At 40.7% G+C, this 25,198-nt stretch overlaps 4 protein-coding genes across 5 annotated transcripts; 1 reads left to right on the forward strand and 3 right to left on the reverse strand.

Moving 5' to 3' along the window:
* Positions 1 to 1,385: 1,385 nt before the first annotated feature.
* tmem253 (transmembrane protein 253) lies at positions 1,386 to 3,138 on the reverse strand. Its single transcript, XM_085780597.1, has 7 exons — positions 2,996 to 3,138; positions 2,724 to 2,888; positions 2,526 to 2,636; positions 2,386 to 2,442; positions 2,189 to 2,299; positions 1,956 to 2,102; positions 1,386 to 1,824 (listed from the first exon to the last, which is right to left on the reverse strand). The coding sequence occupies exons 2-7, from the start codon at positions 2,886 to 2,888 to the stop codon at positions 1,771 to 1,773; spliced, it is 645 nt and encodes a 214-aa protein (XP_085636723.1). The 5' UTR covers positions 2,996 to 3,138; the 3' UTR covers positions 1,386 to 1,770.
* Positions 3,139 to 3,960: 822 nt separating this feature from the next.
* LOC146985938 (B-cadherin) lies at positions 3,961 to 9,752 on the reverse strand. The gene is made up of 15 exons (XM_085780453.1): positions 9,359 to 9,752; positions 8,902 to 9,000; positions 8,682 to 8,819; positions 7,786 to 7,941; positions 7,550 to 7,691; positions 7,286 to 7,458; positions 7,067 to 7,195; positions 6,792 to 6,977; positions 6,454 to 6,698; positions 6,205 to 6,347; positions 5,884 to 6,108; positions 5,556 to 5,780; positions 5,328 to 5,461; positions 4,374 to 4,517; positions 3,961 to 4,274 (listed from the first exon to the last, which is right to left on the reverse strand). Exons 1-15 carry the CDS (start codon positions 9,410 to 9,412, stop codon positions 4,026 to 4,028), a joined length of 2,442 nt encoding a protein of 813 aa, XP_085636579.1. The 5' UTR covers positions 9,413 to 9,752; the 3' UTR covers positions 3,961 to 4,025.
* An 834-nt stretch (positions 9,753 to 10,586) lies between these two features.
* pdp2 (putative pyruvate dehydrogenase phosphatase isoenzyme 2) lies at positions 10,587 to 14,061 on the reverse strand. The gene is made up of 9 exons (XM_085779424.1): positions 13,960 to 14,061; positions 13,372 to 13,498; positions 13,067 to 13,249; positions 12,789 to 12,908; positions 12,412 to 12,698; positions 12,211 to 12,316; positions 11,895 to 12,131; positions 11,511 to 11,810; positions 10,587 to 11,410 (listed from the first exon to the last, which is right to left on the reverse strand). The coding sequence occupies exons 2-9, from the start codon at positions 13,444 to 13,446 to the stop codon at positions 11,135 to 11,137; spliced, it is 1,584 nt and encodes a 527-aa protein (XP_085635550.1). The 5' UTR covers positions 13,447 to 13,498; positions 13,960 to 14,061; the 3' UTR covers positions 10,587 to 11,134.
* An 884-nt stretch (positions 14,062 to 14,945) lies between these two features.
* Positions 14,946 to 24,369, forward strand: terb1 (telomere repeat binding bouquet formation protein 1). 2 transcript variants are annotated; one of them, XM_085779426.1, is made up of 20 exons: positions 14,946 to 15,237; positions 15,358 to 15,468; positions 15,655 to 15,786; positions 16,334 to 16,465; positions 16,619 to 16,679; positions 16,776 to 16,894; positions 17,309 to 17,437; positions 17,548 to 17,700; positions 17,798 to 17,929; positions 18,084 to 18,209; positions 18,687 to 18,829; positions 18,917 to 19,233; positions 19,326 to 19,396; positions 19,514 to 19,591; positions 20,002 to 20,238; positions 20,924 to 20,998; positions 21,307 to 21,372; positions 22,487 to 22,569; positions 23,778 to 23,936; positions 24,034 to 24,369. In XM_085779426.1, exons 2-20 carry the CDS (start codon positions 15,405 to 15,407, stop codon positions 24,061 to 24,063), a joined length of 2,307 nt encoding a protein of 768 aa, XP_085635552.1. In that variant the 5' UTR covers positions 14,946 to 15,237; positions 15,358 to 15,404; the 3' UTR covers positions 24,064 to 24,369. The 2 variants fall into 2 exon arrangements, with proteins under 2 accessions (XP_085635552.1, XP_085635551.1); XM_085779425.1 differs by having other exon boundaries at positions 14,946 to 15,233.
* The last annotated feature ends 829 nt before the right edge of the window (positions 24,370 to 25,198 follow it).

Here is a 25,198-nt window from a genome sequence, read left to right on the forward strand (position 1 = left end):
ATCCAGGCCTCGCTCACTTCCCTCTCACACTCTGGCCCTCGAAGAGCAAGAGAAAGAGGATTTCCTGTAGAGTCAAAGGGAAGATCCACTCCAAGGATAACAGATATTACTCATCACCCTACAGCGGACCACAAGACTAAACAGCTGCACATTAGACATCTAGGCTTTCATTTTTTCTCCACACATTTAGCCGTTTCTGATTTGCAAACCACTGTGTCACATGGTCTGGCTGTTAACTCGGATCACAAAGAACAATCCCTCTTTGTCTAAATGCAACATGGAACCGTTCAAGCGCACTGGCAGGAGATGCAGACATCTGAACAAATGGATTGTGTACAACTTTTACATGTACACATCTTCAAACACAAGCAGCACGGATGGTGAACACACTCAAAACAGTAGTTTTGATGCTGTACCACATAGAAACGTGGTTTCTACCAAAGGAATCAATTGTCAGTTTCTTTGAGGACACCAAACCTCATCATCCTGCTTTGTTTTAGTCTCCTTCTGTGTCCATTTACTAATGAATCCCATGTTACTCTTTGTACTCGGTGTGTTCCCATAGCAGCTCTCTCAACCAGGCAACAGCTGGAAGCTGTTAGCCAGACATGCCGTGAGAAACTAGCTGCTCTGTGATTTTTTTCACTCACACAAGTCGATTAGAATGTGTGTGTGTGTGTGTGTGTGTGTGTGTGTGTGTGTGTGTGTGTGTGTGTGTGTGTGTGTGTGTGTGTGTGTGTGTGTGCTCTACAATAGTAGTGTGTGAGTAGCCTACTTGCTTTATATATTCAATGAAATTCTCCATCAGTTAAATACTCACACGACAACGTTGACTCTGTACGCTTTGAAATCCATCTTTGTGAGGAGCAGAATGATAGTGGGTTTTTGTTGTTAGTTCTCTTTAAAGGGCTTTAACCTGGTTTTATGATATAAGATAGAATCAGGTTCAGTCTTATACGAACGGTAGTGTAAGATGTATTTACAGTCTGTCTTGGTTCAATAACAGTGTGCTCTGGATCAGTTCAAAACATGAAGAACTCCTTAGAGTGAATTACAGAATCTACATCTTCAACAGACCACACTGTCTCCTCAGGCACCAACAAGGTCTTAAATGAAACAATTTCGCCCTCTGTTTTTATGATAAACACCAGAAAGAGGTCTGTGTATCAAACTGGACCTCGACATGAAAAACCTCTGGTAATGCTGCCCTCTAGTGTTGACCACAGAGTAGCATCTTTGAAAATGAGAAAAACTGGGGAACAAGAGGAGGAAACTGTAACAGCTGTTAAATTATGAGATACCTTTGTTTATCAGCAAATCTACACAGAGGTTTATTATGGGCTGTCACAAATAATAGGCCGACTAGAGTTAAGCCCGTAAACTTTATTAGCAAATTCCAGTTTATTAAGTCATTGTGATACTTAATATGCACTTCTATCCATTTAACATGCTGTTTATTTTCTTAGCTTTTGAATTTGTCTAAGTAATTCTTCATAGTTTACTGCACATTTCAAGTTTTGAGAAGGAGAAGTGATACTATAAGTCATCAGAACAGTGGCATGTTATTATTTCCTCACATCTTAACCCAGAAGTGCACAAAAAATTCATAAACATTTGTCTCAGGTCAACAACAACAACAGTAACACATTTACAAAAGCTCTTCAAGCTGGAGTGAATCTATACAGGAGTGTGAATATCCCCGTCCCAGTGAGCAAGTGGGATTGATACATTTACAGTAAATCTTAAAAAAAAGAGAGAAAGGATTATAGATTACAGATTATATTCCACTTGTTCCAGTAAAGGTCCATTGGTTTCATCTGGCTCCTGCCCCAAAAAGAGAGGAGAACAATAAAAATCAAAAATCAGATTTAGTGACTAGTCAAGAACTGGGAAAGACCGTAAGCCCAAAGTTAATGGTGAATCAATCTCTCTGTATACAATCCTGCTGCATTTACCTGTGAGAGGCGGCTGTAGGTCTGAGGGTGGGGAGGACTGTAGCGACGCAGGCCCCTCCACGACAGGAGAAGTATATAAATAGACGCCAGAAAACACAGGACTGAAAACGTTATGGAGCTTCCCCTCGCAACATACGAGCCAGCGCGCTGATGGGGGACAAAACAGAATGATTTAACAGGATTTCTAAGTTATAAATGAATATAAAAAGCATCCAAAGTATTTTGATAATTACCTGCTGGCTTGTTTTGAGTGCAGCAGGTTCTGCAAACACGAGACTGTTGGCCAGGACAGCAGAGAACCCAAGCAGCAGAGTAAAGGCGTTCAGACCCATGAGAGTGATGATCTGTTTGTTATTGGGACAGAATCAAGTGAAGCAGTCGATAACTAAGAGCAGAGAGTGATGTAAAAAATATGAAACAAAGCATTTACCTTTATTTTATTAGCTTTCCTCCGAACCTCCAGTCCCAGACAACCAGCAGCCACATACTGGAACAACACAAACAGTTATGAGCCATGACAGCTGTTAAGTTTCTGTTTCTGTCTGCAAGATCTGCACTGAGTGGACTCACAAAGAGGCTTGACCACACGGGCGTCATCATAGAGACTGAGCAGTTGTAACTCACACATGCATGGGTGACTGTGCTTAGTATACAAGCTACAGCGCTGATAACCTGCACCACCTGAGGGGAGACACACGCAGGACATGAAGCAGGGAGACTGTTTTAAAACGTGATATGAATCTATATGAGTATAATGTAGCATCTCACCCCTGCAACTAAGAGTCTGGAGTTGACCACAGTCCCGAACCAACGATGGATCCTGGCGTTGTCCAGCTCCACATGGACATTGGTATCCTGGGTCTGTGGGCGGCTCGAGGGTCTATCCTTAAAAAAGACATGGTACAGCCCCTCCTGAAACATGTTCTGTGTCATCTGAAAAAATGGAGGAAAACACAATTGAAAACGCCCAACGCATGTATCAGTTCAACACACCAGTAGATCAGGTTTCACACTTAATTTCAGCTTTGGTGACCACTTACCTTTCCCAAATATTGTAAGGCTTTTACTTGTTTCTTCACATGCCCTCGTGTGAGCAGGAAACGTCATCTAACTAAAATAAGAAACATTTAGACTGATAGTTTTTCTCTAACTGCTGCTGTCACTCTACGGTGTCGTACAGTAAATCCAGAGGGTCAATGTTCACTTGAGTTAGGTGACAGTGACTCATGGTTAAAGTTCACCCCAGAGGAAGCAGTCCGAGGAGGTGACGAAAGAGCTTATCACCTCAACAAAGTTTACAGCTGTATATTTTGTGATTCACAGATTAATACAAGACTCATATTCATATAGGACAGGGGAAAATCCATACTTGTTGATATGTTATTTTACAAATAAAAACAACATTTTATTTGTGATGGACAAAGGCAGGATAAAATGTTACAGTATGACAATTATCTTTCACTGTGACCACAGTGCAAGGCAGTAACAGTGTCTCATACACACAGGAGCAAGAGACACTCTTATAGATAATATTACCCCCAGAGAAAGATAAACATAAAAACATGTAACAAATGAAAACAAATAGCTGAGCGTTGATGAATAAAAGTATTCTCAGTAATGCATGAGGATGTTTTCTTTGAGAGATAATTTAAGTTGTTGACAACCCAGGACTTCATTATTATGCTTGTATTTAAGTTCATGTCTTGGTGTTGGTGCTGCATAACTACGAGCTCTAACTCAGCCTGTCAAGATATTGACCATTTTTATGTTTACTTGAATCACTTCGGAAAAATCCGTTAGAAATACAGTAGCAATCATTTGTAAAGCTGTTACCCACATAGTAAATGTGGTTTACTTTAATTTTGAAGTGAAGTTTGGGGCAAAACAAATTCCTGCAATGACATAGGCCTAGTGAAATAAAACAAACCAGGGAAGCCAAGAGTTGCACGAAATGACCATATGCATCTTCTGTCTCAGAGCACAGCCGAGTCTGGAAAAAAGCCACACTGGGCGACAGAGAAAGGTCACTGTGCTGCCAAGGGCTGAGGGCTTTAAATAAACATGAGCCTGTCAGACCCATTCTGTTTTTCCTGGCAGTGTTTCTGTGTCGTCCTCCTCTACCCCACCTGTGTACAGGTCAGCTAACCTGCCGAACCGAGGCCCCCACTGAGTCAGACTCTGATAGCAGTGCTCCTCGTCTGGCTCTGACGAGTTGATGGAACTGAGTGAATCTGCATCAGAGCCAACACCTTCATAGTCGAACACCAGGAGAGAGTCATAAGGCGGAGCTGTGGGGTCATTGTCTGCAGCGTGGATGTTCTACAGGGACAGACAGAACTCAATTCAATAAACATTGCACTGATTCAAACTCTGACATTCATACTGTCCTAGCAAACAAACTATAAAACCTCCACTCACGTCTTTAATAAATTCGCCAATCTCCTCATTGGCTTGGAGCTGTAGGCGATAGCGTGGGGCGTTCTGGACAACAGGAAGTACATCAGTGCAGAGGACATCAGGCCGGGTGTCCAGCCCTCTGTGAAGCTGGCTCAGGTCAAACTCCTGAAGAAACATGAATCAGTTACCAATATCTCCCTGAAGATTTTCTGACATAAGCCGGAGAGCGGAGCTGCAAACTGTTGTGCGACTCAGTGATTACTGTAGGTTTGTGAGGCGACCATGTCCTGTTTGTCCTGTCTTCCTATGCATCACTCTCCTAATCGATCCAGCTAACATTTGTCACATAACTACACTGCCCGCCTCAATTTGTCCCTGTTGCTTTCAGCCTGTTTCACTACCTACATTGTCTACTTTAGTTTTTATGACTCTTTTTAATGGCGCTTTTTGACCTTTTGTGGCCTTTAAAACTGTTTCCTGAGCCTGCCTATTTCTCTCTTGATGATGTAGGTCATTTTAACCTCTACTAACTCTTTACTATGTTCCTAACCAATATGGCCTCTTTTACTTAAGGCTACAATAAAGACTTTATTAGGTACAACTAGTCTAGGTCAAAATAATTTAATTGCAAAGAAAAAAGGGAATATCCACACACTGGATTAAAGCTCCCATTTATTGGATAGCCTACTTGCTTGCAACGTTTCGAAACGTATCCTGACTGTCCGGCACCTGGCCTAAAATAGGCATTGGATGTGCGCACAACCACCCTGTTTTTCTCAAAATAATTTAATTAACATGTCTAAGGCTGTTAACACTTCACTTTGGGACAGAAAAAAGATGTTGCGAGATATGACAAAACAAATCCTGTGGTAACAGTTACATAGACAACATCCTGAAAACAGTAAGTAAAAGGTAGAAAAGAAGAGCAAATGGTGTCATGAATCTCTTTTCTTTTCTCTTTCCTCTTGCTCCTACCTTGTCTTCTTCACCTCCTCCCTCCTCATCGTAGTAAAAGATGTTGTCTCTGGGTATGTCTTCCAGAAGAGGGACAGCCTTCTCTGAGCTCCTCGTCCTCCTCCTCAACAACAGCAGCAGAAGTAGAAGCAACACTGTGTTCAAAAAAGAAAGACAAATCTGAGTAAGTAAAGTGAATCAAAACAAACGCAGGACATAGTGTGAAGAAAAAGAAGACCTGCTACATACACAGAAGACCAAAAATTGCTCCTAGAACTGATGTGGCAATAGAGGATACGTGCAGACGAGGGGATGGGTGTGACACGACACAGGTGGAAACGGCCCCGTGACATTCACACACCTCCACATCCAGTGTGCTGTCTTGGTAGAGTGCGCCAGAATCATAGATGCACATGAGCACATGATAGTTCCCAGGTGACAACTCACGTTTTGGGGCCAGGACTGCAACATCACCTACAATGGTCAGCAGAAGATGAGAGAATTGACACCACAGCAGTCAAATTACAGCTTCTACATCTTGTCAGTGGGTTTGTATTGTGTTAGTAATCTGTCTTACTTGTGGAGTTGGTGGTAACAGTCCAGTTCATCGCGTGATCTCCTTGAAGCACCACATTAAATGGTCCAGAAAAATCTGGTCCGTCTCTGTCCAGTATGTCCAGAAGGACACGAACAGGGTCTTTGTTGCATATGCTGGCTTTTCTCTGCTTGATCACGGGACGATGATCATTCACATCCGAAAGCGTCACAACCAGAGTGCCTGTCCCTGTCGCTGGGAAAGTATCTGGAAGAATGAAAACATAGGGATTCTGGGTTATTGTTCAGTCAGGATTAAGAACTAGATTCATTTATGAGAGGATTGTTAGAACAAAAGTCTAACCGTTGTCATAAGCCAGAATTAGGACCGTGTATTTGCTATCTTTGACGTAGTGTGATTCTCTGTCCATACTGTATCTAACTTTGACTAATCCTGAGTCTCCATCAATACTCAGCCACCTTGCAGAGTCGTTGTATAGTTTATATCTGAAAACAAGGGAGACAACCAGATTTAGAACTAAAACAGAACAATGTACATGCATGTTAACACCTACATACGTGCGTTGACAGGTAACAAGACGTTTTCCATTACCTAACAGTCTGTTTCCTTGCAGTGTCTGGGTCCTTGGCTCTGATGTGGACAACAGCTGCCCCAACTTTGAAGTCCTCTGGGATTGTCTCTTGTATCTTTGCTGGGCTGAAGACAGGAGGCTCGTTCTTGTCTTCCACTGTCACGGTGACTGTGGCTGTTGAGGTGAGAACCGGCTCTGAGAACGGCACCTCGTTTGTTACCACTACCAGCAGAGTGAAGATGGGACTGCTCTCAAAATCCAGCTCCTTGGAGATTGTGGGAAACAGGAGAAGAAAATATTAATGTACTCTGGACAATGGGTAAAGACGACAAAGTAAAGTGGACTGACGTCTACTGACCTTGGCTGTGGTGATGATTCCCTCCATTTTATTGGGGCCCGTGGTGACGCTGAACTCTCCCCCACTGTTGCCTTTGATTATCGAATATTTAGTGTTGGCATTTGGAGATCCTAACTCATCCTTGTCCATGACGGTTAGCCGTATGACCTCAACTCCAATCTCATTCTCAGGGACCGATGTGGATAACTGGGAGAGAGCAAGACAAACATGTTAAATGTAGCTAAAGATCAAACTCATTTATGCTTATTTTAAGTATTTGGGCTTTTTCAACTCACCGATGTGCTAGAAAATTGCGGAGCATTGTCGTTGCTGTCAGTGATGCTAATGATAACAGTGCAGGAGGTCGTCAGCCCATCCCCCTCCATGTCAGCAGCTTCAATCGTCAGCTGGTACTCTGGGTGAGTCTGACACAGGGAATTGGAATGGAATGGAAATGAGACGTGACAGACTCTTGGGAGGGGGAGAGTGGTGTTTACACTGTATCATAACTTTACCTCTCTGTCCAGTCCGCCTGCTGCCACACTGATCATCCCACTCACTGGGTTTATGCTAAACATGCTGTTTTTGGGCATTTGAGGAATCTGAGTCTTTATCTGATATCTAATTATTGCATTGTTTGTGCGTGCATCATCTTTATCCACTGCTGTAACCATTATGACAGGGTCACCTGTAGAACAACAAAACAAAAGGGACTTTAGATTCAGATTGCTGGAGGTCATGTGAACTTTAGAGGATCCAGATTTTTATTTTTTTCTCACCAACTTCAGAGCTTTCGGGGACTCTGCCGTAGAAAGAGGTCTGAGTGAACTGTGGAGCGTTGTCGTTCTGGTCAATGACGTTGATGATGAGCTCCATTGGATCCTCGACCTTATTGCCCTCATTCATCGCATGGGCAAACAGCTGGAACACACACCACACAGTTTCTAATAACAGAACTTGTGCATAAGGATTAAGACATACTGTAATTGAGATTGAGGTTATACTGTTAGCTCACGGTGTAATTGGCTGTCTTCTCCCTGTCCAGTGGCTGTGTCACATACAGCACCCCAGACCTCCGATCCACAGTGAACACATTCTCGGGGGGCTCATCAGCCCCTGGTCCAGAGATCCTGTAGGTTATGGCCACCCTTTGCGCATTGCTGGACTTAATCTTAAAGGGATAGTAGCATTTTTTTTAAAGTGGGGTTGTATGATCTACAAATAGCCCCTAAGTACTTTAATTGCAGTAGAAGACTCTCTGCACTCCTCCCGTTAGCAACACCAGCCCATAGTCCTGCCCAGAGATTTACAACATACAGTGTTGTGAACAGACCCAAAGAAATGGCCTATTTTCGCGGCCTAAAAGAGGTTTTACCTGAAAAAAAATACACAATTCCATTGTTCACTATAATACAATTTTTTCCAGCCCCTCAAAGTGCAGGAAAAACACAGTTTTTATTTGGACCTAACCAACTGCTGATCGGCGGGCGCTAACCCTGGGCGGAGGGATACGTGAGTTGGTTAGGTCCAAATAAAAACTGCGGTTTTCCTGCACTTTGGGGGGCTGGAAAAAATTGTATTATAGTGAACAATGGAACTGTGTATTTTTTTTTCAGGTAAAACCTCTTTTAGGCCACGAAAATAGGCCGTTTCTTTGGGTCCATTTACAACAATGTATGTTGTAAATCTCTGGGCAGGGCTATGGGCTGGCGTTGCTAACGGGAGGAGTGCAGAGAGTCTTCTACTGCAATTAAAGTACTTAGGGGCTATTTGTAGATCATACAACCCCACTTTTAAAAAATGCTACTATCCCTTTAAGTGCAACAATAAAGTTATTTTAGTCAAGACAGCTGTAACGCAAATGAAAATGCATTAAAAACTATTAAATCCATTCATTAATCCTGTATTTACCGTCACCATATATTTGGGGTATGGACCCCGGTCATTTTCTGGAAAGTTAATTGGTGGAATAACCCACTCCCTCTTCATGCGTTTCAAACCACCAGACACATGTGGGAAGTGAATGGTGGACACCTGCTGAAGGTTCAGGTCAGAGAGTCAGGATGTTTAGTCAAACATTTGTCTGTAATTTAATAAAATCATTTTAAGATTACAAAACCTATACATTTACCTCAGGATTCGTGTTTATTGTGTTTCCTTTATCAGAGCAGTTGTTTCTATTGTTGAAGCACTGTGGTTGGGTCCACATCACAGCCAGAGTGAACAAACACTGAGGAGTAAACATTATCCTATGACATTTGTTCAATATGAACATTTGAGCATTGTTTTTTTTGTTTTGTTTTTTTTACACAAATACTAATAATGATGATGTAATGGGTGTGCAATACTATTCAGGTGTAGAAAGATGTAAATGTTCAATGTTCCTGATCATTCAAAATAAAATATAAATAAATCTAAACATCTAGTGGATAAAACATGAAAATTAATTAACATATTAAAAAAAAAAAAACTCAATTGAGCTGAACAGTAAAAATCTACAGGTTTCTGACTGCCAAAGGACATTTACCACTGACAAAAGCACACTCACACACACAATCACCTTAGCATTTCTGTGTCAAAACACTCACGTGGACTTGGCAGAGTGAAAATAGCACCCTCAAAGCTGAGCTGTTCCCCATCATCTGCTTCACACAGACCTGTCCTCCGCTGTCAGACGGACTGATCCTCTGGACTGGATGTGCTGCTTTGTTCCAGTGGCAGACTGCCAAGTTTCTGACATTTACTAACTCTCCTTTTTTGACAGGTTTTCACCTTCAAAGTTGACTCCTTCAAATTAATTATTTCTTTTCCAGAGACATGGACTGTCATCTATTCTTTAAACTGCCTGTGGCAACAGCGATGGTGTTTACTCCTACTTTGCTTTACTCCCCCCGATGCTGCAGTTGTCTGATTTTTATCTGCGAGGGGCTGGTGAAAAACAAGGAAGCTAAAGGTGACCTCAGGCACCTTCACACATGCAGGTGTGTGTGTTTATGCAGGTAACGATTCCAATTCTTGACTTCTGAAAAATGGTGATGTTTCCATAACATGGATTTACAACCTATAAAAATTCTAAATTAGGAGTTACAGAGGAGGAACTACAGACATACAGTATACGTTACTTAAGGCATGCATTAAAATATATCCCCTCACTCTGATTTTGGCAGGATAATGGGGTCACTGGGGCTGAACTTTTTCTCAGTTGACAGAATACACATGTTTACACAACAGTAGAGGATCAGGTTGTCGACTCTCAGCAACGAATACATTAGTGGATTATTTTGAAAACTTGGTTTCCCACACATCTTTATGCATCAAATTCTCTGCATCGTTCAAAATGTAAGTTGGCCTTCAATTTCATTACTTTTGTAATTCAAATGTCTCTTTGATTAGTGAGTGAGAGAACTTAAATCCATCTGATAATCACATTTAAGACAGTTCATTTATATAAAACGTATATATACTGTAGGATTGGTGGCTTCTGCACAAGCTGAAGTTAAACTGTTGCTGGCTTGGTGAATAAATGGTGTAATAATGGGATAAAATGAAAAGTGAAGAAGATTGCAAACTAGCGTGACCAGTGAAAATGAAAATGCCTGTATAAGGTGTAACTTTTAGAAATAAATCACTTCACTCTCCTGGTGTGCGGGCAGGGGCTGGGGTTGGAGGGGCCTGGCTTGTCCTGGATAAAGCAAAGAGGTCTTACCGGTAAGTAAAAAAAGGTTTGGAAACACTGCCTTAAGACATTTTAAAAGAAGCAACAATACATCAACACCATTAAGCAAATGACTGCATTATCTGGAATGACAAAAACAATTATTAACCAAATCAAATTTATTAAGATATTTCTTCATTTTTTGTCTATCTGTACACTTAGATGCAAAAAGTGAGAGGAAAAATAAAATGACAGATGAGTAGAACATATAGTGGAAGTGCTTTCACAGCAATCCCAAATAAACAAATACTTCACAGCTTACACAGAGGTAACAGGGAAGATGGATTGTCTAAGTCAAACTGTACAAGACAAACAGACACAAAATACAGACACAGAACAAAGTGGGTATGTGCATTACTCCATACTTTCTTCCCTCCTCTTTTGACTTGAAACTTAAATGTCCATTAAATGAACATCACAAATACACTGAAGGACCAAATGTTTTTTCTGCACAGACATGAGTATTTTTGACCTGATGATCGCTGCAAATATGAATGTAACCACAAGTTAAATCTATAGAATAATGATTTTAGAAAAAGCTGTCCCTTCAATTGTAATATTTAGAAATCTATTTATCTAACAGGTTGTAACGATTACCTGTTGTATCCCCAATTTATATCTCTGTCCAGTGCTGTATAAAAACAATCCGTTAGCTGTGGTGATTTCTGGCCAGGTCAGAGTTCAGATACACCACAGTAGCTGTGATATCGTCCCTGTACATTCGAGCCAAGTCCTCCGGCAGAGCGAGCATAGAGGCCAGTCTCTCCTGACACAGTTCTCCATACTCCCCTGTGCCGAGAGCATGTCTGATGAGGTGTGTGGCACCATTGGTGTCGAGGGCAGGGGAGGCACGGGCCTGACGCTTCAGTAAGAGTTCATGCATCTGACCCAGTTTCAGCTGCCTCTCGGATGGAGAAACTGGAGCCTGAAAAATAGAGAAGGTGGTTGGAAAACATTTTTGCAGGATAAAAACACAAAAAACATAAAGACATGAAAATTGTGTCACTGTGACTCCGCCCACAAACCTGTAGGTGGATCCCACTCAGGTGCTCTCCAACCAGTCGTACAGCCTCCTCACTACTTAGTTCGTCCCACAGCCCGTCAGTGCCAAGGATCAGGAAGTGGTCCTGAGGTCTGAGCTTGTGATAGGTTATCTCAGGTGTCACGTCCAAGTAGGGTGGAGTCAGGTAATTAGGTGGAGTGTACTGGTACAAGTTGAGAGAGTCCAGATCCACTCCCGATTCCAGGCCGGCTAAAATGCTCTGCTGCAACTCACAGCTCCACTTGAATCTCACATCGCCGAACGCACGCAGGGGCATCAGAACCTGACAGATTGATAAATGTTTAGCACTAGTGATTTAAAACGTGACTTTCAACTCATAATGATCATTAAGTCAAAAACCTCTCACCCCGAGCAGTCTGTCCTCTGTGACCACTGTGTCTCTCTCTGTGGGTGGGTGCTGGGCTGTGATTCGCTCTACTTCAGCCTGGTTCTGTGAGTTATGGTCCTTGGATAAGGGTAACGCACTCCACGAACCATCCTCTTCCCGCACTCCCAATACTGCTCTGCAGTCTCCAGCATTCGCCACGTGGATCCCATTTGTGCCAATATGAGCCACGCAGGCTGTGCAACCGGCAAACGCCACCTAAACACATGATGATGCATGTGAGTAAACATTATATAAGCTTGAACACACTGAAGAAGGAAAAGATTTAGCTCATTACTTGGATGGCTGTGCTTTTCATCAGGTCATTGGAAAGTGGGACTTGAGCCTCCAAGGATATGTCAGCATCTAGTCGTTTGAAAGCACATTCCAGAGCATCTTGAGGGCTAAAAGAAAAAAGGGGGAGAGATGATAGAAGTATGTAAAAGAAAAAAACAATATCAAGCAGATGTAGAATATATTAAAATACATGCAAGTTTACCTCATGCCTTCATCGTGTTCCTCATTATCTAGTAATTCCTGCCAGAAAACTCTGAGGTGGTCAATGTAGAGAGAAGCAGATTCACGATAGTTGAAGTCTGCATGATGTTTGTACCACTTCAGGATAGGAGGAACAGGTCTGCCATGCTCCATGCACTTCTCAAGGTCCTCCAGGCTTTGCTTTTGCATCATTGCGGTGGCTATGTAATACAGCAGTCGCTCACTGACGGCCTGGGCACACGCCCAACCCCCATGGCCGTCAAACACTCCAAAGAGCATGCCCTTTGTCTAGAGAAGATAGAGAGGAGTGACTTAAATTTAATGAAAGGGAGAAAGAAAAGTTGCGGAGGTGGATGTATGTGAGGAGAAGATGCATACCTGTAAGCAGGTGGCTGCGCTGCGGCGGTCTTCATTTGGAGTGTTAGCAGCTAGCTGGTTACTCTCAAACTTTTTCACAGCACTCAGTCCCCTGCCATCAAACTCTGGCACACTCACAACCTGAAACAGATAATTGTGCAAAAACAATTAGCTTTTTCACCTTGCTCTGTAGCATGCTGCTCACTGTAGCTTTTGATAGCCAATGTGTCTTTTTTAGAATACCATCTCATTCGAACCTAGAAACATATATCACTGCTATAACTGTCTCACTGTATTACCTGCTCATTAGAGCGCAGAATACTGTTGATTTGGACCCGGCTGAGTTGAAAGTCCAGGTCCTGACGAGTTGAGAGGTGTCGACCTCTTGGAGGCCAGTTTCCTGACTCTTCACCACTGGAGCACAAGTGGTCTGATCTGTAGTTACCCCAGGATGAGAAGTGACAAATATGGGCTGGTCGAGGCTGAGAAGACGAAAATACAACAAGGTGAACACACTGATAAGGGTGATTAGGACGTGCTGGTGCTACACTGAATATATAACATATAATGGCCAAAGTATGAGGTCGGACAGGATGGTACAAACCTGAAAATAGGTACTGGAGGAGAGTGTGTAGCTTGAAGCTCTTTGGAGGATGCTGGCGCACACACGACCAGACATCTCTAATGCAACTCTCTCAGCAGGGTGTAGTGCAGCTTTATCACCCAGACACCTGTGTAAGCAGTGAAAGGATACCAGTTATGTTATGGTCATACCGGGCATAACTCCTGTCAAAACACTGGACAATCGAGGCACTGACGTAACTGTAACTACATAGCAAGCTAACGTAAATGTTGTTACCCGGCTTCAAATTGACGCCACAATCATTGTGCTATAGCGTTAACGTACACTTGTATCGCACAGCATAGCTCCTTTTATGAACTATCCGCAGTATTACTAGGTTCAACCTCTTTTATATACAGTCTATGGGTGCAACCAAATCATATAACGCTAAGATGACCATATAAAACGTAAAGTTAGCTTGCTAGGCGGCTAGCTCTGCTAACGTTTAACATATTAGCTACTTCCGCTATTCAAAGAACCTGTCGTTGACGTAAACGGCTTCATACCGGTCGATGTGCTATGTGTTTAAATTCAGTCAATAACAACTTAATTAGTCAACTTCATACATACTTAGTAATTGCGCGAATGAATCAACGTCGATCGGCTGTCATCTGCTCCATACGTGACGTCGACGTGCCACACAGCGAACGTCTGACGTTAAGGTTGACGCATCAGCATTAGATGAGTGCGTCAAATGTAAAAAAAAGAGAGAGAGAGAGAGAGAGAGAGAGAGAGAGAGAGAGAGAGAGAATAATCGGAGAACAATTTAAAGAGTTTTTTTGTTTTGTTTTCTAGTTTGTAATGTAAGAATAGGGTTAAGCGGCAGCATTAACAAGATGAGGAGTCTGTAGACAGTGTAGGAAAATCTTTTGTGACCTGCAGTGGCCGGCCGAGTGCCAGTTCACATCGATTCATTCATTATGTCACAACACATTACGGTAGTCTATTCTGCCCCCTGCCCAGGTGATAAATCTACAGCTACATCTTCTGCACACACATAATAATTAATATAGGCTAAACAAAACAGAAAGAAAGAAAGAAATTGAAAGCGAGAAGTAAGATTTTCCACCCCTTTAGAACTTTTTAATTTTCATTTCATCTATTTCTTATTCTTGTGTATATTTCTTTCTTTTAACATTTTTTGTAACATGTTCATAAAAATGACAGTTCAGGTTACACGTATCAACCGCATGAGTTCACAGGAGTGAAGTTACGAGTTTGACTGTACGTTCCAACCGGGTAACCATAGGAACAGGTCGGAAACGCAGCAACACTACGTTGTTTTTCGACCTTAAAAGAATGTTTCTAAACTCATTCAAGTGATAGAAAAATGGTTAATGTGATGAATCGTGCCGCTGTCGTGTTTAGGTTAGGTCAAATACGGTTTATAAACCTAAATAGAGTATCTTTTTAAACCGTCTTTGGTTTCAGTCCTGAGACAGGTTGTTTCCATGGTAACGCGAAGTGCCGTTGCTTCACTATCTAAACGCGGAAACTTAACATTGGCTGAAGTTTATATTTTCTCACTTTACCATCACATGTTTTGTCAGAGCAGAAGTTTGGATCTTAGCTTAAGGAAACACCATACATTAACAGAGCAACAGCTTTAGCCAATGTAAATATTAGCACGATTATTTAAGGTTTGTAAGATAGGTTAGCTGGGCAGCTAATTGGAAATAGCATCTCGTTAGCACACAACCACACTATTATCCGCTGGAAGTAAGTAAAAAGAGATAATGTTCTTGTAATTATAAGTTAGCCATGCTGTTGTTAAACTTGAATCGCATTTAATCCTGGCTCTGAACCTGCTGAGAAAATGGATAAGACTGGCAACAGCCGCAACAGTAGGTGACCTTGATGCTAACGCTATCTATAAGTTACTCATTTTGTTTATGTAACTTATTTCACTATCCAGCTAGCCTTTATAAATGCATGACTGTTGTTAATTTGATCTCTGCTTGCTTTCAGGCATAAAGACGGATCTCAGCTTCCTGCTTGAGAGCCTGAAATTACAGATGAAAAGCCCTGATTTACAGAACCAAGCTCTTGACACCATTCGCGATATCTGTGAAAAGAGAGGTAACGTTAATATAAGTGAACTATGACTTTTCCCTTTCATGCACACACTTGGCAGCCCTGTCAGTAACTAACTCAGATTTGTGGTTAGGGAGTAATCATTTTCATTCAAAGTAGCATTATGTCTAGGTGTGATACCATTCAACTGTCTGTGTAATTCTATTTTTTTTGTAATTATTATTATTTCAGAGGATAATGTGGACCTGCTGAGAGAATTGGGAGGTGTGGCATTTCTGTATAACCTCTCCAAGTCCAGCATTGTTTATCCTGATGTCAAGGAGTCAGCACTCTTTACACTCTGCATACTGTTGGAGGCCAATGGTAGGGGTATAGTGTGTGATGGTTGCAGAATCCCAATTTGGTGACGCCCTAGTAAAGGATTCACTCTAACAATTGTTTTGCAGCACTTGAAACCTGTGATGAAGTTCACATACTTCTTAAATGAAAAAGTGTAGTCTTACAGGAACAAAATCTATGGATGTATATGGTTTGGATTTGAAGTCAAAAAACAGAAGATGTACAGATTTAAGGGCAGATAATTGCCCTTAAAAGTGGTATATTAAATGACCTGGTTGCTTATATTAATAATTATTTATGGAACTTTATAACTCTGATGTTCATATTGATCCCTGTGTAGACTGTGGGATACTTAAAACTGCAAAGGACACATGGAACACCTCTGTCAATGTATTATGACATTCAGATTTGAAGTGTAGGCATTACAGTCTGTGGTCATGTATTGCAATGGAATTTAACTGTAATTTATTTGAAAAGTATACAACAACCCTGTGTACCATAATATTTTCAAATGTCATTTCATCATAAGTTTAACATAAAGTTAATATATTGTTAATACTCTTTCTGGCAGTGTATTGCAAGAATTCTTTTTGCCGAAAGGAGACATTTGTAGACCTTGGCCGTTGCTTGATGAAAGAGGACAACACACTGACACAGAAGAGCACGTCTGTCTATTTGCTGTCTGTGCTAGTAGCCAACAACAGTAAGATCAAGACACCTTAGCTGACATAAAGGATTACAGCTGTCTAATTTATGTGCACTTTTTATCTCACACAATTTCATGATGATGAGTATGATGGTCTTACTTTTATTATGCAGACATTTGTAGCCCTTGTGTGTCTGTGTGCTTTTGCAGAATTAGGACAGACTTTAGCCCAAAACACTGGTTGCCTTGATGTTCTCCTGGACCTTTTCAGGTACTTTTCAATGATGTAGCGAGACTCGTGTCTCATAGTCCACATTGGTAGATAGATTTAAAGAAAATTATGATTTTATTTAATATTTCTTTTCAGGACCACTTTTCCCCTCCCCACCGACACTACTTCACCTGTAGTGAATTCCACGCACCTCTATAAGCTCTGGACATCTGTGTCTATTGCTCTCGGTGGATGTGTCAACAATCCTCAGAATGGTAATGTCATCTTTTTTTTCATGCCTTGTAATGAAGCACTGTAAAACATTGACAGTCATCCTGACCTCCTTTTTGAAGCCCAACCATAGGGTACTTTATTTTGCTTTATTTGGAGTAAGAACAAGAACTGTTTTTGCTCAATTTACTGAAGTCTTTTTTGTGCTAACAGCCAGAAACCTTCCAGATGTCTAGTGGACACATGTCTGAAGAACGAGATGTAACAAGGTCACACTGACCTCAAAACACTTTTTAGCCTCTATTCAAGACTTCACATAGCAATTATGGCAAATTTATTTGATGTGATTCTGGACAAACAACTTGAGAATTTGACAACAAATTGCAGCTAGTCTCAAGTGGTCTCAGTCTGGTGGTGGCATGCACCCCCTTGAGGGTTATTCTACTTTTGTCTTGCAGAGGAGGGTCAGCTCATTTGTGTGGCAGCCTTCCCCATAGTAAAGACATGGCTTCAGCAGATTGCTCTGCAACGCACAGATATCCTTCAGCCAATATGTTCCTTCATAGCAATGACAGTTTCCAACAACAGTAAGTTTTTATATGTGTATATACAGTATTTGGGTAAAACATCTAAATTGAAACAAAAATCCAAACAATTAAATTGGTTGAAATGAATCAGTTGTTCTGTTTGTCCATAGCCTTTGTTCAGGAGCATTTTGCTGCCTCAGGGGGATTGGAAACTCTTGCTCTTTCACTGGTTCGTCAAGCGTCTGTGGCAGATTTGAGCTTGATGTCTTGCCAACTTTCTGTCACTATATCCAAGACCCTATCAGCTTGTGTAACTGATAACTGTGCGTATTGCTCTTTCATACAAAAACACATGCACAACAAGAGGTTACACAAATATTCACAGTATTTCCCTCTCTATTGACAATCTACTCTCTTTAGCTCCTCTGGCTTCAGGTCTGGCTAAGTATGGCATCGTGCCCCATCTCTTCTCCCTGCTGGCTTGTCCAAATCTTAACCCTGTGGACCGGATCTCAGTTTTACTCACACTGGGTCACTGCACTTGGGCTTCTGGTAAGACTGCTCTTCAGTCTGTTTTTGTGTCCAGTATTTTCTAGTTGTTTTTGAGTCATCCAGTGCTACAGTACTCCTTCTCTTGAGATTACAACTTGGTAATTTTGTGCTACCCAAATATTTTTCACAAATATGTTTTTCTTCCTGTCTGTAGTGGAGCATCAGTCCCAGTTGATGCAGTGTGGAGGCCTGCCCCTTATAATAACCCTACTTGCCGAGGACACATGTGAAGAGGTTAGGAGGGCTGCAACATTCATATTGCAAACCTGTAAACAGGCCAGTAAGTCAAGGCAATTTTGTTTCTATTATAATGCAATTATGTTAGTCATCGTGTTATGCATAGACATTTTAATTTAGCATCCAACAAAGTCATGCACTTAAGGGTGGGCTGCTGAATTCCTGCAATCAAAATGGGCCACTTTGATGGAAGAACATTCACACTAATCTCTAAAGCCCATTTAAAAATCCCAAAATGTTCAGTGCAATCAAAGCTACTGTAAACACAGTTTCAGTGTATCTGTTGGCAAAAAAAATAGCAATAGCACTGAAAAAAGTTAGGTTAAATTGCTACACTGTGTAACACTGTTATTGTCATAGCTTCAGAGTGGCATTGTTGATTAGTCCTGTTTGTTAATACAGGGTCTGTTTTTGAACACCTGCTCATAAAAATGAAAAAAAAAACTCTCTGTAATTAGCCTGGGTAACTTTTGTCACATTAGATAAGTTAAATTAACTGTTTTTGTCTTTACCTGTGAAGCCACAGCCTTTGGAGTGCATGATCTGACAGTAAAACATGGAGAGGATGAAAACACTGAGCGCCTTACAAATGTGGAAAGCTTCAGGAGCTCAGCCAAGGAGTTGCTGCACAGGATTGATCTGCTAGAAAAGAACCAGACAAAGGTTAAACATGCCTACACTCACATGATGACAGTTCATTAAGGACATACAGTATTTATGCGTGTGATGTGTGTTAATATTCATCTTTAGGTAGCTGAGGACAACCAGGAAGACAAAGACTCAGCTACTTCAGCAGAAGGGCATATTGTACCATCTTTACCTCAAGCCTTACCTCCACCTCTGCAGCATAAGCAGGACATTAGAACAAACCCCATAGTTTATAGACAGAATAGCACTCACAATGATATGAAGGAAGATTGTGACAACAGCATTCAAGTTCAAAGTGTTAGAAACTTAAAGGAAAATGACAGTGAACTGAAGAAAATGAACTTCAACGAGGCTAAACCCAGTGAGAAGCAGGAGTGGTGGTCACTAGAGGGAGACAGAGAGCCACTTACTACAAACAGGTTAGTAAAAGTGGTACTTATTTATCAGAAAACCTCAAATCAAATACTGTTTTTTTTATTTTTATAATTGCTTTCTCTTGTCCTTTTTTTAGTCCCTTCTTTAAACCCCCAGCACCACTGAGGTACAGCGTACCAGAGGAAATGAAATGTACTTATACAGAAGGTAAGAGTTGGAGGGGGGTCAACAAATGTCTTAAATGCACTTTTCTGATAACATACTTTTGCTGATTTTGACTTTTGGTTATACTGTTGTTTATCATGTGCTTTGTTTTATGTTCAGACTTACAGAACCCAGTGACGAGTAATATCAGGGAATTTACAGCAGAAGAACACTTGCTTGCTCGTTCTCGCTGTGCAGGTACAAGAACATGAAGACATATGAAAATAAAATAAAAAATCCTACAAAATACTGTCCATCTTTATGATGAAATAGCAATGTGAAACGACATTGTGTGTTTGCATGCTTTTACTATACTCTCTTTTCAAGCCAGGAATACATTCAGACCTGAGAATGCTGATCTCTTCCTCTTGGTTGTTTTTCAAACACAAATTATTAAAATCCCCTGTACTGAAGTCTGAATACTCCATCAAACACTCATCTGCTTATATCAGATTTTTAAGTACAGTATGTATTACCTGTTGTATTTTCATTTGGGACTGGCAACAGGTTTAGCTACACAAACAGTCAATTGTATTCATATTGAGCTGTTAAGGGGTGCACAGCTAATCTTATCTTATTTTTACATTCCTTTAATCTCTTTTCTTCAGGCTGTGTGGTGCCTTTTGAGAAAGTGACCAGCCGCACCTTTGCATCTCTTCAAAGCTCCTGCCGTCACAGCTGTGAAATGCACAAGGCTCTCCAAGCGGCCACAGAGCAATTCAGGACTCGTCACTGCAGCCTTCTTCTCAGGAGAAAGAACCAGGGTGGCTGTGTTGAGACGACAAGACAAGACTCTGAGAGCGTGTCAGCAACAGAGTCACAAAGGAGAAAAGAACACTGGAGTGGTAAGAGGCTTCAACATTTGAATTTATACAGTAAAATCTCTAAATCAGACAGTGCAGTTCTAGTCTTACAATCTGATTGGACATAGAGCAAATTGCAGTCCCTGTAAACAGAGATATAAAATTGCTTTTTGTGGTAAAGAGAGCAATTTTGTGTTCATTCATTTTTCAGATCTGCAGAGTGATTCCTTGTAGAAGCTCTTTATAGGTTATAGGCTGCGTCATGTTTTTTTTTTTACTACGTTTGACAGGGAAATATAATAAACAGTTCTTAAAACACCTATGTGATGCATATTTCAGACTTTGCTCCTTGTATGCGCTTTGCCATGGGTGCACTCAGTTATGGCAGTTGTGATTTATGCATGTCTTCATAGCATGAAAAGGTTGTATTTGTAACATACTGGGACTAGTGACATCTGCTCTAAACTTTATCACAGTGCATTAGTTCAGTCAAGACAAAAGTAAGAACTTAACCACTGAATAAATGTGAATCTGTGTGGAGTTGATTATATTTTATTAACAAACCTTTCAGAGAGTAAGCATGCATCACAAGTGTACCTGTTGGTCCAAAGAGTTTTTTATTTTCCCTGGCCATCACTTCATGAATATTATTTTAATGACCTCATTAAGAAGCACACATTGTTGACTCAAGCTACTGCTATAAAAATGTCTGATTTCTACTCTACAGTAAAAGAGGTCTCCCTGACTCCCATACGTAAAAGAGAAGGTACCCTGCCAGCACACAACTGGAAAACACACAGGGGTAAGAAGCAACTTAATATTAATAGAACTCTTAACACGTGTCTAGAACTGCTGGGAATGAGTGTATGATGTATCATTAAAAGGTAGAAATAAATGCACAAGACCTGCCAGCCACGAAAAAAACAAGTTTGTCTGATAAAACTAAATGTCAAGATGTAACACGTGACAGCAGAAAGCAAATTATATCTTAGAAAAGAAAAAAATTGGGATTGAAGTACTTGTAAGCTTTCTAACATTATTTGACCTTTATCATTGATGTGACATGCAGTATTCGTTATTTGGGTGTTGTCTTTTTCCCCCGAACCATAGGCAGCAGTTTGACTCCAATGCGCAGACGAGGTGCAAAGGAGACATCCACCCCCTATAACAAGACTGGTATGTACATGATATTTTCATAGCAGCACATGGTGCTGTCCTTTAAATGTGTCATAACCAAAACAGGTTCATCTTCCTGCAGGTAAACATGTGACAGCAGATTCGTGTGTTTACAGTGGATTGCGATGTGTGAATGTTGTGATTGAGAGGCTGCGGTGGGAGCTGTCCTCTGTAATGTGTTCTTGGCAGCAGACAAACCAAAGAGCAGGAGGAATGTTGAACTGCAGCCAGTGTTCTCACAGCGCAGGCCAGGGCAGCACAGCTGTATTAAGCTGTTTCACACTCTATATAACACCATGTGTGTGTGCGTACGTGTGTGTGTATGTGAAACAGAGGGAGAGGGAAAAGAGAGAGAGATTGAAGGGTGTGTTCTGATGCTTTTGTCCAATGCCAGTGACAAAGCAGTGAATGCAGAGGAGTTTTAAAGTGTTCCACCTTATGGTCTTGTATGTTCTGTACTTGCATTACAATCACTTTACTGTAATGCACATAATTATATAATTTGTGGTTGTCTCTGCCATCCATGTCCTTTTTCTTCTCCCATTTCCCAATTTTGCCAGTTCACATGATCTTGCTCAGACTGTCTATTGCCAAAACTTGCAACAGTGTTGTAATATGGATGTAGAGGCGCCAGTGTGGAGTACAGTCTCTGTGCTGTCAGGCTGAGATTTACTGTATTTTTATACTACTCAGCCAAATGCATTTTCCAATGCTGACTTTATGAGTCCACACTTCAAATAGTTTTTCTTGCACTGCACAGTCCACATTTTTATTCTCTCCGTCCAGTTCATCTGTTTTTTACATTCTTCACCTTCTCCGGTAATATACTTCCTTCTGTCTTACAGTAATTCTCTGCTTTTCTTTCTCGTCCCTCGTCTCCCCTTCATTCATCGCACATTCTTCTATTTCTGTATTATTGTTTGTATGTCAGCTGTATTAGTCGTTAAAGGTAATGTGAAATCACTCCAATGAGAAATAGAGATAGAGTGAAAAGAGATTAAGTATCTTTGTGTATTGACTCAGGTAATGTGATGTTGAGTAACTGAATAAGTTGCAAAAACAGACCTGTTCTGACTCGTACACACACACACAAATGCAAACTGTTTTGTTTCAGCTACAGAGAGCAGAGGAGCGGGTGACAGCAGGCGCCGTGTTCCTGAGGATGAGCCGAGGACTATCGCTGATCACTGCTCTGCTGTAAGACTTTGAGAGAATATTTTCAGTCAAAATGTTCATGTTGATATGGCCTGACAGATTTTACCACCAGCTTTGTGTTGCCATGACTTATAGACTGCAGTATATTTCACTCCAACACTGCTTTGTCGTGTCAGTGCCTGCACACAGTAATACAGAGATGCATGTCAAATTAAATCTAACCCATGGAACAAAGGAGAAAAGATATTTTTCCTTTATTTTTGATACTGTCCTTGGATTATTTATCTAAGGTGAACAGCTAATGTCAAAGTAATGATTATTGTGGCTTTATTAATTAACCTGTTAGAGTAGTTGCAGGGTTGCCAGCTGTGCAACCAATGAAAGACAAAATGTATGTAGCTTACTGCAAGTATAGACAAAGTTCCACTACGACCCATGCCCGGCTAAGGTATCTCTCAATTTCAGAACAATATGAAAAACAGCAAAAACCTTACTGGTTGGATTTATTTATCGAAAATTACAATATTAATGTGGTCATCCCTTGCATGGTACACTTGATCAAGTCATGATCAACAGCTGAATCTTAACACAGCTGCCAAAATGTTCTTGAAACCACTAACAGATGATCTTTGAAAACGACCATTGCACCATCCAGTAATTTTAATGTAACACCCTATTGCACAACATGATCAAGTGTTAAATGCACAAATGCGTCAACTGTGTTAAGCCAACTGAGTTTCATAGCTTACTGAAGTTTGTTCAAAGCAATCGCTGCCTGAAATGTGGGATCTCAAATAAGAACTGAAGGATATGCTTTGCAGGATGGTTGGGAGTAATTTATACCATTTGTAGTTAATGGGCTGAAATGTGCACAACCACCAGTAAATTCCAATAACATTGGTAAGACAGGCAGCCTGGGTGGATCGTATTGGATTGTAGTAATTAAATGAAAAACAGACGCTCAGTACACCCATTTCATTTCTATTCTATTTTATTATACTATCAGTAGAGCTTTAGTGTCAAGGCCGTGTGTCACTGGAGAAGTCATCAACATCTGAAGCAGTTACAGTTACAGCACAATGCACAGTTTTGCAATGAGGTAGCTTGTGTAAGGCTGAACCGCCCTGGCATTAAACTTAATGATTCCAAGTGTGCATCTTTGCACGTGACTCGTTGCATAATTCACACTCTCCTGTCTGTCAGACAGTCTAATCTTAGTTTAGTCTTTACTGTCATATGATCAATCTTAGGGTAGAAGAAGGAGGAAGCACTTCAGCCATGAGGAGGTGCGCTGTCTACTGAGTGGAGTGAAGAGATTTGGCTCCTCTTGGAACTCCATCTTGTGGTCATATCCCTTCCATCCTGAACGCACTAATGTTGACCTGGCCAAGAAATACAGGCAGCTAATGGTAACAAGAGAACATCTTGAAATGAGGTTTTAAGGTAACTGTTATGAAATGTACTGAGATTAACTACCTTGGTGTCTCTTCTTGTTTTTGCCTTCAGAGAGGTAAAACCCATGGATGCTGTCTGTGAATAATCCTAATCTGAAGTTCTCTGCCAGACACATTGATGCTGGCCTTCTGGGAATCAACACCCTTGAAATATCTGAAATGCTTTGATTCTGTCTGGTTCAAAACACTGTATTTATGATAGAGTTATTCATCTAAAGTTGTAAACACTCCATATTTATCTAGATATTGTTCTTTGAATTTTAGTACTTTGTATATCGTTGGCACTGTCCTAGACATTGTTTCTGCAGTGGTTGTTGGTGTTTTGACTGATATTGCAAATGGTTCCATTTTGTTATATATTAAAACAAAAACAGTTTTCGCCTCTTAACTTTGTCTCCTATATCTTCTTCAAGTACCTTGTATTTTTGCAAACAAACCTTTCAGAGACATCCTAAATTGAAAATATGGCAACAAACTCTAGTTATGATGTGCGTAATATAAAAAGCTAATTAAGACCAAATCAGAAACTATTTGTTTGGATCAGTTGTGCCACATTTAGATAAAATTAGATGTATGTAACTTTTAAGCCCGTTGTTTTGCTGTTGCATCACCTCTTGATGATTCACCGCCACATTGTGCCAGACCACTGTGTTGTCAGGTATTGGATGTCTGCCAGATATAATTGCAGTTGCATAATGTTGTCATGGGTTGTGGCAGTTAAATGTTCGAGAACTTAACACTCAGGCAATCAATCATAACTCTCCTATATAACAAATTTTTTTAGCCTCAGTTGGATTTAAACAGACAGATTTTGGATAATAATTTTAAGACATGTAAATAAAGTTGAGAGTTATTTTTTAGGTGGTTAAAATGTCAGAGAAGTTGTTCCAGCAGAATTGATATTTACCAAAGGGATACAAGAAAAGATTTTGGGTTGTTCATTCCTGCAGATTTTTCTCGGCCTACTGTACTAATACTGTATTCAAAAGTTAGTGGTGTTACGCATTTGAATTTGACATGTAGTATTTTCTTGCCTTTTATTTTTAACAAGAATCTGCTTTTTTAAATGCAAGAATGATCCAACCACAAAGCAATGATAGTTGCACTTCTGCTTTGCCCCTACAAAAAAAGCCTTCAAAATCACATTTTTGTTACTTCCCTTGCCATATACTGTCACGGAAGTAAATACCAAGTTCTGTTTTCTTTGGTTTTGTGCT

This window comes from Trachurus japonicus, chromosome 6 (genome assembly GCF_045865225.1).
Source record: "Trachurus japonicus isolate A0001 chromosome 6, Traja_1.0".
In the NCBI taxonomy this organism is placed as follows: domain Eukaryota; kingdom Metazoa; phylum Chordata; class Actinopteri; order Carangiformes; family Carangidae; genus Trachurus; species Trachurus japonicus.